The sequence below is a fragment of the Mixophyes fleayi genome, chromosome 9, assembly GCF_038048845.1.
Source record: "Mixophyes fleayi isolate aMixFle1 chromosome 9, aMixFle1.hap1, whole genome shotgun sequence".
Lineage (NCBI taxonomy): Eukaryota > Metazoa > Chordata > Amphibia > Anura > Limnodynastidae > Mixophyes > Mixophyes fleayi.
In genome coordinates, this window is record NC_134410.1 from 33,953,159 (window position 1) to 33,965,298 (window position 12,140).

The 12,140-nt window shown below is 38.8% G+C and overlaps 1 protein-coding gene across 1 annotated transcript in view; it reads right to left on the reverse strand.

Annotated features, from left to right (window-relative positions):
• Window positions 1-8,450, reverse strand: part of FRMD7 (FERM domain containing 7) — a 30,979-nt gene extending 22,529 nt beyond the window's left edge. Inside the window, exons 1-2 of the mRNA XM_075186260.1 lie at window positions 8,394-8,450; window positions 2,411-2,515 (exon numbers count right to left, since the gene is read on the reverse strand). Coding sequence (XP_075042361.1) covers window positions 2,411-2,515; window positions 8,394-8,450 — 162 coding nt within the window. The remainder of the gene's footprint in view (window positions 1-2,410; window positions 2,516-8,393) is intronic.
• Between the last annotated feature and the right edge of the window lie 3,690 nt (window positions 8,451-12,140).

Here is a 12,140-nt window from a genome sequence, read left to right on the forward strand (position 1 = left end):
TCGAGATCTGGGTCAGTTGGAAAGAAAGAAAAGATATAGCTCTTAAACCTAGGATCATGCACAGTTGCCAAAATGTGGTGATTCGATTTCAAGATGTTGTTAACTCTTGGATCCTGGCGAAGCAAATAAAGTACTTGATCTATAAGTCCTATATATTGCTTTGTTTCATCTCCTTCTTCAATTTCTCTAGCTGGTTTTCCAAAAGTCTAATTAGGGGAATCACTCAGGCTAACAGTGTCTGAACTCAATTCACAGGTGACTACTTAGAGTGGTTTCAGCACCTTGCGCAACACGGAAAGTGTTCTCCACTGCGCTGGACTAAAGTACTTTCACCCTCAAATTTGATTCTTCTTGCAGCTGCAATCTCCTACATGTTGTTGCAAAATTACCCTAAATATTTTGGGACACAGACAGCATCTCCTACATGTCATTGTCAGTTTTTAAAAAGCTCTGTACCACCAAGTTGATTGGTTGAGAAAAACAGGAATGAGATGGAATTCTCCTCGCTGTAATGCTCTCACAATATTGGTGGCCTTATCAGAAATTACATATCCTCAGGAGAGTCCAAGCGGGATAAGTCAAGTTGCAATGACATCCCTTCATTTTTCAAACAGGTTGTCAGCAGTATGCCTCTTAGTGAAGGGGGAAATTTGGCCCTGAAGAAAGAGCAATAGCAGTAGCAGCGCAAGATCCAGTAGAGATGGGGCCAACCCATTATACCTCCAGGACCCAGAGCTGCAGCTGTCCCCCAGAGATGAATGGGTTCGTTTGCCCTGGGAGCACCTCTACATGGTCTGGAATGAGGTCAGCAGTTGGAAAGGAGTTGACAAGCAGGAAAAGTTGGGAATTCTGTTTGATGTGTTTGTGCAATGTCAGGTAGGGCCAGAGTGGAAGTAGGCGCTGGAGTGGACATTCCATAAGATTTTACAATTGGGCCAAGAGATTCAAGCACTTAATTCTGAGGTATCAAGTCAGCAGGCAAAGGAGGCTGAAAAAAGTGCAAAGATAGCAGGGGCCAAAACCATTGGGCCCTGGGAAGACTATTCCTACACTGTTCCCTATGCAGAATTAACAGATGAGGAGATGGTGGCCGAGTGTGAGCCTGAGAGGGCACTGGCACAGTAAGAATCACCAGCCCCACAACATTTGGAGCACCCCAATCTAGTTTCAAATCTGGGGACCCAGGACCCTTTACCAGAGGCCTGTACTGGACCATCCACTCTGGTTTGCTGCCAGGAGGACACCTCTGGGTCCAATAAGGATTCACAATACCTTGATGCGCCAGAGGAGAGGGAAGTGGAGCAACAGGTGAATGTGGTAGTAGGGAAGGGGAGATGCACCCCAACATATATACAGGGGCACCTACAATTGGTTTGGGAGGTGGACAGAGGATTACCCAACAGCAAAAAATTAATGGAGCCCCCACGTTTGCCTGCCACTGGACATTTGTCACTTTAGTGTTTGGGGGAGGGGGGATTGGATCTTTGGTAGAAAGAACCAGACAAGGATCCCCAAAGTTTTCCTGCCCCTGGGCAGTTTTAACTCGAGTATGAGACCCAGGGGAAACCACAGCAGGCCAGAGACTTTGGACTTGGGGGAGAAAGGTGTACTTGGGGCAAGGGAGCCACTGGGGAACAAGAGCTAAAAAAGTGGAGAAGGTATATGCGACGAAACAGGTTTGATAACACCTTAACCAGCCTGACCCTCGTTTCTCACAAAATGTGGATTATAGCATGTACTTTTTATATCCTTGCTTTTGTTCACCAGCTCAACAGAGTACAACTGCAGTGTCTAATTACATGTGGATTAGGTGACATTGTAGCAAGTATTCATGGCTATATGTATTTTATGCTTTCGTGTAGAAAATCTGTGACTGCAAAACTTTTTTACCCTCACAAAACTAATAGACTTAACAAGTTCTTTGACGTCCTGGAGTTCAGTTATCAACTTGTACTTTCAATGTATACTTTCATTCACTTTACATAGGAAGACACATATAAAAGTGCACAAGAACAAATTGTAAAAATCAGGACAAAAAATTTCTATGTGTAAACGTGACCGATAAGAGAAACAGTCCAATGTCCCTGCTCATTCAGGACATAAATTGTATTTACAGTATTTTAATGGAAAAATGCTGTTAAATTTAATTAAAGGAGTGGTCCAAAAGTGATAAGAGATAGAACTTTAAAGGGACTTTTTTACTTTTGGCGATATGTGTGCTCATATCCTGAACCGCAATCCTGCAATACTCATGCAAATTTGGGCCCACAGTTTTGCAGGTTTGTGAATCACCCTTGACTGAAATGTGGTACTCACCTAAGGAACTAAGGGAAAAACAGTAGTAAAATCATTACCTCACTTGACACAATTGCCTGCAAAGGATAAACAATATTTTAGAACATTCACTTACTTGGTATCCCGAGTTATTCTTGAATTCTAAACCAAAGTATTCTTTCTCAGTCAGGTTTAAATGGTTGCAGCTCATGTTAAACAATTCTTTTCCAGCAGCTTTTTGCTAAAAAACAAAACAAAAAAAACATACGAAATCTGAATAAAATATAACTACTACATTATATGCTGATTTATAAGTCATTGAACATTTTTCCATTGTGTTGGTGTTATGTTTTTTTAAATGTCCCAAATAATCAGGTTTTAGAGCTTGTGAATGACGGTATCTAACATTAGTAAACCATTTTGCTCCTGCAAGACGCTAATTTATTGTCCGGTTAAAGTTTAACTGACAGAGAATAGCCAAACAAATAAATAATAAACTTATGCCAAGATGTGCAACCCTACGTAATATGATGATGCTATATAAATATTAATAAAATTAGTGCAGCACTGTGGTTTAGTGGTTAGCACTTCTGCCTCACAGCACTGGGGTCATGAGTTTGATTCCTGACCATAGACTTATCTGTGAGGAGTTTGTATGTTCTCCCTGTGTTTGCGTGGGTTTCCTTCGGGTGCTCCGGTTTCCTCCCACACTTCAAAAACATACTGGTAGGTTAATTGGCTGCTATCAAATTTACCCTAGTCTCTCTCTCTCTCTCTTTTTGTCGGTCTGTGTGTGTAAGTTAGGGAATTTAGACTGTAAGCTCCAATGGGGCAGGGACTGATGTGAGTGAGTTTTCTGTACAGCGCTGCGGAATTAGTGGCACTTTATAAATAGCTGATGATGATGGTTAATAAAATTATGCAGTCCTCAGTATAGTTTGCTTTGGTAAATTGATAACTACAATACACTATTCATGTCCTTTGATCTTTTTTTACAATAGCTATGTAACAGTGACCATATAGGCACACTAACTCCGCATAAGGACATACGCCTATGTTTAATTTGCTTCTGTTGTTGCTCCTGGTCCTAACCCTTAGTCATATATCGTGTGCTAGCATTAGGCGCATTCTGTGGCCCCAAATCTAAAGCTATATCTAACACTAGTCCAAGGTGAAGTCCTGACTAGCTCTAAACTAGACATGGACAACCTGCTCTACAGTTGTAGAACTGCAAACCCCAGCATGTCTTTTATTCTTAAAGACATTACTGAATTGAAGTTGGAAGTACATGGGCAGAGCATTGTGTTCTAGGTGAAATGTGAAAGGTTACAGGGTTTTAAAATGTGATTTTATATATGGAATAATTAACCCCCTACTGTAAGAAGAAGAAGAAAGAAAGAAGAAAGAAGAAGATGATGATATTGGAAGTTACTGAGGAGATCTGTGACCATATGAAAGCACAATGCCTGCTTTTATACAGGTCAAAGAACTCTACGGTGACTTCAAATATCTGTAATAAGGGTGCTTTATTCCTTATAATACTCATTTTCCTAATGATTGGTGAAGTGATGACATCAGATCTCACCATTTATACAGATATTATATACCGGAGTTTATTACTATATTAATATCACTTGTCTATTATATACTTCATGTTACAGAACACTAACATTCTTGTGATGGTAGAAAGAGAAAGGCAGCGATTGTGACCAAATGCTGAGACTCTCTGGAATTAGCTGAATGAACGCTCTAATTCCGCTGCCTCTTGGGATGAGTGGAATATAAGGCAGGTGAGGGGTTGAACGGTTTGTTGGTGTAATGAGCATAACAGCCTTCCAAAAATCAAGAGCTGTTGGGTAAATTACTATGCTTCTCTGTGCATCCTCTTGAACAGTGACAGTCTAATAGTAGCGTGCGCTGTACAGTCATCCTAGGTTCTGTCTAAGTTAAGAGGCCGTATGTAATTAAAACAATTATAATGCTCTGCAATGGAACATTTTAATGCGCTTCATTCTGTGGATATCTTTGGAAAATGAAGGCATTGCCAGCACAGATCTTATTTAATTTCCACTTAACACTACAGTGATCCCGGGAACATTTATCCTGTAGCCAATATTAGTGTTGTTCATCAATGTTTTTTTAAACGTCACATACATAGTGTAACAAATACATCTAATATATTATTTGTTAATAGCAGTTAGGCAACATTTTGCTCCCCAGCTGTTGTGGAACAACATATCCCAGCATGCCATGCCTATTGATGTCAGGACATGTTGGGACGTGTGTTTCCAATGTTGCATACACCTGGTCTAGAGGGATTGGTCGATACTGCTAAAGGATAGATTATAGTTCATAGCCTACTTCCCAACAGTCTCAATTTTCATTGATTGGGGCATAGCCATAGCTAAATGAGCCATAGAGATAGATAGATAGATAGATAGATAATATATATATATATATATATATATATATATATGTATATGGCCATAGACATAGGCTATTTGTCATTTGGTTTTTCATTCTGGAATATTGGGATAGTTGCTGACAGTACTTTCAATGTATTGATGTAAATAGTACGCAGGTTGGCATATGTTGGCAGGGGGGCTATTATCAAAGTAGGTAGCCCATTGTACAACCAATCCACATCACATGGTTACAGAAATAAGCTTTTATTGTGTGCTTTTCAGTGAGGATCTGCTGTGTGACTCATAGCAGAACTGAAAAAGCACCACTGCCAGTTCGTTATCTGCAAAAACAAGCCCTTAGCTTGGTGCATTGTTGGAAAGAGAGGGTGGTCGTGAGCAGATTAAGGGAAATCTTATTTTTAAACTAGAAAAGGAGTATGAGAGTAGAAGCAGAGCTGGGGTAATAAGCCTACTGCTTTATAACAACACAAATAAACCTTGGTAAGGAATACAGGATTGGATAAATTTGTGACTTATAAAAAAGTACTGTGTCTCTTAATGGATGAGATATTTATATATAAAATGTGAACCAGTTTGGGCTACTCTATGTGTGACATATCCCTACTAAGGTCTATCGGCTCAGGAGAAGAGTTATTATTTAATGGTCCGCGAAAGCGAGTAAATATAAATAAAATGTTCTGTTAAAGTAAGCACAAAGATGTACATGGCATCCACAGTGGCCAATTGTCCCTAAGTTCCAGGATAATCTCAGGTTTTAAAGATGTGTTCCTCAAACATGTTCCTGTATTGAAGAGAACCACAGTTCAATTCCACCTGCTCCTTTGCTGTTCAGTGCGATTCTTACCAACCATTCTTATTTAGGCTTTATACATTAACATTTATTGAAAAATAATCTTTAAAATGCTAAAAGGTACAGAACAATAACATTTAGCAGATATGTAATGATGGGGATTGTAGTGCTCCAAGGTCTGATAAGACCGTTTCAAACAATGCACAGAGATGCACTGGCTCATCAGTTCTTATAACATATTTTAAAATATTAGCAAATATAGCTATATTACACAGTTCCACACCAGGGGGCCTGATTCATTAAGGATCTTAAATTAAGAAGTTTCTTATTTAAGTCTCCTGGACAAAACCATGTTACAACAATGCAAAGGGTGCAAATTAGTATTCTGTTTTGCACATAAATTAAATATTGACTGTTTTTTCATTTAGCACACAAATACTTCATAACTTATTTGTACATTGAAATTTGATATTTGTGTGCTATATGAAAAAACAGTCAGTATTTAACTTATGTGCAAAACAGAAAACTAATTTGCACCCCTTGCATTGTTGTAACATGGTTTTGTCCAGGAGACTTAAATAAGAAACTTCTTAATTTAAGATCCTTAATGAATCAGGCCCCAGGATGAGAAACCCTGTGGTACACCCACTGTTGTGGAACTACTAGTCCCAGGCTGCCAGATCTCGCTAATTTCCCAGCAAGGTCACAGGTTTTAAAGATTCATTGCAGGGAATGCCCCAAGTTTTTCAACCAACTTTCCTGCAAAGTTTCTTTATATTTAGTGCAATGTTCACTATTCTATTCTTCTTCTCTTTGCTTTATTAGTGAAATGTATGCATTCCAGCCAGGTTTAGTACACATGCCAAGATGAGGAATGTGGTGGTGAAAGTTTTGCAGAGTCAGTACTGTGCATGGCACGCTTAGATGCATCTGCTCTGTAGCAAAGTGTTTCAGGACTGACCTGTCAGCCTTTGGTGCTGAGGAACTCTGCTAGTTTCCTGCTGAATAATATCAAATGCAAAAATAAAAATGGACACTCTGCAAAAGAGAGAGCCTGAATTCCTCAGTTGTTTGAGGTTTTAGATGAATACAGGCAGTTCCTGTAGATTACTTGCAGTACAGGCGGCTTATGGAAACATATTAAGCCATGCTGTATATTGGGTTAGTGATTCATGTAGTTGCTGTGTGTTTAGTGCACATTTGTCTCTGTACACAGAGAACACACATGTGGATTTCCCCATGTGAAAGTCCTGTGTTGATCACTGATGTTGCCCTGAGCAATTCTCCCTTTTACCCACTCTGAGCTCACATGCTCTATTCATGCTGTACAGTTTCCGTCACCAAATGGATCAAATGCCTGCAAGTGAAGGGTCAGATGTGTTCATCCTGTGGAATAATAACCCATACGCACATGTCCTAATGGAGCCATTAACTATCATAACAAATACTTAGCCACCAGCTTGTTTGACTTGATTCCAACCTGACTATATAAAGATCTGTATGTATATAATATGTAACTTATCGGAACAAGCAAAGCTAGATACATACGTGTAATGTAAATATTTATAATATACTCCATACTAGTTTCATAGAAATTTTGCTTATAAACTATGATTAAGGTGACTGAATTTAATATTTTGCTAATACCTTACACATTACCCATGTGAAATATCCAGATGGGGGGGAGGGGAGAGAATGTATTTGCCTTGTTCCGGTCTCTCCTTTGTTATGGATTGTAATGTTTATAAGACAAGATAAATAAGGGGTATGATAATATAGAAAACATTTATCACTCTTTAATGTGCCAGCTAATGAAATGAAAATAGCAGAATTTCAGATATTATATCTGAAATATTATATATATATATATATATATATATATCTGTTGGCCCCACGGGGACTGTGAATGCTTATGTTCATATAATATAGTATACCTAATATACTATTATGAGATGCATAATAATAGTATAAAATAAACTGTCACAGACTACAACATGAAATTAGTAAAAGTATCATCCAATTTAAATAATTGCAACATGGCCTAAAACATTGGTGTTCAGCCATTTTTATTGGGGCCACTGCTCTGGGAGCAAGAGTGTCGGCGCACCCCTGCTCTGGGACACCGAGTGTCGGGGCACCCCTGCTCTGGGACACCGAGTGTCGGGGCACCCCTGCTCTGGGACACCGAGTGTCGGGGCACCCCTGCTCTGGGACCCCGAGTGTCAGGGCACCCCTGCTCTGGGACCCCGAGTGTCAGGGCACCCCTGCTCTGGGACCCAGAGTGTCAGGGCACCCCTGCTTTGGGACCCCGAGTGTCGGTGCACCCCTGCTCTGGGACCCAGAGTGTCAGGGCACCCCTGCTTTGGGACCCCGAGTGTCGGTGCACCCCTGCTCTGGGTTCCAAAAACAGGAGGCTCCCTATAGAATGTATTGTATATCTGACAAACAGGGGACCCCAAAAACAGATACTGTGATTTGTCTTTGGGGCCTCAAACAACAAAGTAAACTCACACTGAAGTCAGTTCACATGTGTGGATGGATTAAAGACCAGCAATGTTATTAGGACTGACAAGCTATAGAGGATACAAGTGTCACCGACATGTTGCATTTGTAAAACCGAGATTGAATTTAGAACATGGCATACTACAATAATGTATTTATACATAGCATTGCTGGTTTCTATCAGTAGTGATATATTCCTACAGTATTTAATAACCACATGTCTGTTCAATTATCCAAATTCGAAAAAATATTTGTGAATAGAAGCAGAAATAACTTGTTACAATTTTTAGACAAATAATCTCCTATTTGAACAACACAAGAGTATTACAATGGACACTTTCTTAAGACATTTCATTTACTGTACAAACACACTAGTAAGGAATTGTAAATGATTTACTTACATCCACAACAAATGTCTTCTGCGAGTCGTCCAGAAATTGAACTTTCAAGTGCAGCATCATCGGCTGTAAGACAGACTATGAGCTGCTTACAAGGAGTGTAGCTGGATGGATGAACGTGCTGCAGTGTCAGGAGCAGATCGCGGAGGAGACAGTTTTTTTCTTTCTTTCTGCTTATAGACAAAACATCTACAAGCAGTGCATGCTATAAGGGCACAGGAAATATACTATACATACACATATTATATAATATAAAGAATAGAGCCAGTATATTTGACTGAAACAATCATTGGGATTGGACTATGTAACATTTTTTGTATCTTTGGAATAAACACTTTCATTTTTGGAACCATCTGGGGCACTAATGCGGGTCGGTTTACTACCTAATGATCCTGCACAGGGGATCATTTTTGTGAGTACTGAGTACTTTCTCTCTCTCTCATATATATATATACACACATATATATATATATATATATATATATATATATATATAGCTTTAGTGTGATTATTAAAAAAAAAATATATATATATATATATATATATATATATATATATATATATATATATATATATATCCTATATTTCGGTATCCTTAAAGAGCAAGTACATCCACTAATATATGTGACAGGCAGCGTATTATTGAGCCGAATTATATACAGAACAAAAATGAGAAAAAGAGAGGTTATAACACGGGGCACTCCAGGATAATTGGTTGTGAAGAAATAGAACATAAAATAAATAGGTTTTATTGGTATATATTAAAAATAAATAAAGCATCCTAACAAACAAAAAGCTGCGTGAATTATAAAAACCTCTAAGACCTAGGGCTAGATTTACTAAACTGCTGGTTTGAAAAAGTGGAGATTTTGCCTATAGCAATCAATCGGATTCTAGCTGTCATTTTGTAGAATGTACTAAATAAATGATAGCTAAAATCTGATTTGTTGCTATAGGCAACATCTCCACTTTTTCAAACAAGCAGTTTAGTAAATATACCCCCTAGTGCGGTTACATTTCCTTTTTCTGAATTATATATAGTAAATTACTGGAGTCCAGCAGTCACACAGATACCTTTCAACTACCAGGCCCCTATTGATAAGATTAACCAACCACCAACTTCCCAGATAATGGACTGCCTTATTTTCCCGACATTCTCTAGGGCTATAAGTGGTCCTCATTGATCCTAAAAGCAACGTGAAGGCTCCATCAGGGAATACTGGTGTCCTGTTAATACAGGCATAGGAGCTATAAGTGCTGAATAGTATAACACAGCGCAGTAACAGTAGAGGTGACGTCACCCTTGTCACCAACAGTGGCTTTTGAATCCATGCGCAGGGAGACTAATGGGGTGCTTTTACCCACCTTAGAGGGAACAATGGTTCTTGGTGCTCTTGTGAATATGTTATATCCAATATATATAGCAAAGTCACCTCTGTGCTGCACTTCTAATCATAGATGAGCTCAATACAGTATTGGGTCTCTTTGAGGTTCAAAATACAAAAATGCAGCTCAGACTAATAATAGTCTTAAAAAAGAGAAGTTGTACACACACCTAGGATTGATAGGAGCCTCTCATATGCAATCTGTGCTATTGTACGACCCTGCTCTTTCAACTATCAAACTCAGTCACTTCTTACTTCCCTTCACTTCCACCCTCTCATCATGACACACTCCTTGTCCTAACATAAGTCACATGATGAGGTCACTACCTCCCACAATATCTGCACACATCTCCTGAAAGAAGATTTTTTTTCGTTGCTGTTGTGAGCGTTCTGATGATCTGATTGGCTGCATTGGCCTACTCCTCCCACTTCAAAAACAGTACATTAAGACATACAGGATACACACCTTAAAAGACAAATGTAAACAAGTTGGTTTTATAATCGGGTTCATTCAACACATGTGCTGCTAGGATTTTAGGATCTTCAGTAAATAGGCTGTCGATGAAATGCTGCACAGATAAATAGCAGAGCAGACCTTAATTATTCACATAGATATGGCTACTACCATTGCTTTGCAATTATTCATTATTAAAATACTTTAAAATACTGTTGTTTGACAAGTCATCAGTACCTGTTTATAATCGTCCATAAGACACTTTCTAAGGACATCATCTGCAACAGTGACATACTAGATAAACATTTAACAAAACAAAACAAACAAAACAAAAAGCACACACATCCTGGAGAAGTACAAGCTCAAATATTATGCATTATTTTCTGAAATATACTAAAAAATTATATATTTACCTTTATACTTCTTAAGTGAATTAAAAAACAAAACAAAAAATTATGATACAAATTCTTTAAATGGGCTATAAAAGTGATTATAATTTTATTTATATTTATGAAACTTTAAAGGATTCAGTGCCATTTTCCCAGGTAGCACAAGACCAGCATTTACACACAGTACCATAAGATAAAGGATAACAAGACCACAGCAAAGAACTGCAGGTAATTAGAAGCCAATGGGCACCTTTTCATGAAGATGTTTTACAACCATTTCAAACACAAGCAATATAAAAATACAGACATAACTCCAACTCAGATGGTTTGTGTTGATCTTAAAAGAAAAGATCAGGAGGAGATGGATGTGTGACCAGATGGGCTTACTTCGCCACCCGGTCTGTTGGGGAAAGGAGGAATGTTCTTCCTGCACAGTTTATTTTGGTTTCCTTCTCACTTTCAGTAACCGACTGTTACTGACCACTTCTACTGGTGCTACCTTGCCACCACTCGCCGACTGAGCAATGGTTGTAGGAGAATTCGGCTGCCACCACTGGACTCCTTTGCGGAACACAAAACAGTGTACTTCTGGGGTCACTGGTATAGCTGCTGTAATGCCTTTTTGCTGTGGGCTGGCTGGTACCTCCTGACCGCTTATATCAGGACTGCTGGGTAGCAGGCAAAGCGTTGACACAGAGAGACACTGAGTTCAACACAGGACAGCTGGGGAACGGATATTAGAGTTTAATCTCTTATCTGTTGGTCACAGGATACAGCAGGTAATAGTTGCAGGCAGAATCTTCCAGCAGTGGTGGTTTATTGCTCAACAGTCCTGACAAGGACTTTTACACACTAGTTTGTGGTACCTTTGATCATCCAGAAGTTCAGATGGAAAATGATACCTTACATGGTCAAACAGTCCTCCTTTTATACAAACGTTGTCAGAGGGTAGCCCAGTTCCCTGACCCGACCAGGCACCAAAACGTCTGATATCAAATCAGATGATTTAACATCAGAATGTGGTATTTCTCTAGACATGGAGTTAATGCAGTTTTAACATTATTTACTTCAATTTCCTAAATGAATTGCTGGTTGCATTATTTATGTATTTCGTCTATCTTGCATTTAACTTTCACATCAACCTGTGATTTCCTCAGATTTGTTTTTTTCTACATTGTTAGGAGGTATCCTGTCTCGTTATGTTCATTTTATCGCTTACAAATAAACATTGTTAAATGTAATTATTGTGGTTCCAATGCACAAAGATATTTAATTGCAAAATATAGCAGGATTTACAGCAAGCCATCATAATGCATAAAAGATATTACAATAAAGCAGGAAAGTATAAAAACCAAATACAATACATTTTCGCTAGCGCTTCACCTAGGCCCAGGTCCATGTAGGTTTGCAGTCAGGAAGTTAGAGAACAATGGGCCAAGGAAGCTTGCTTATATCCAGTTCGAATTAACATGAACAGTGATTATGTCACAATTATGCACAGATAACACTAATAGAGGTCTTC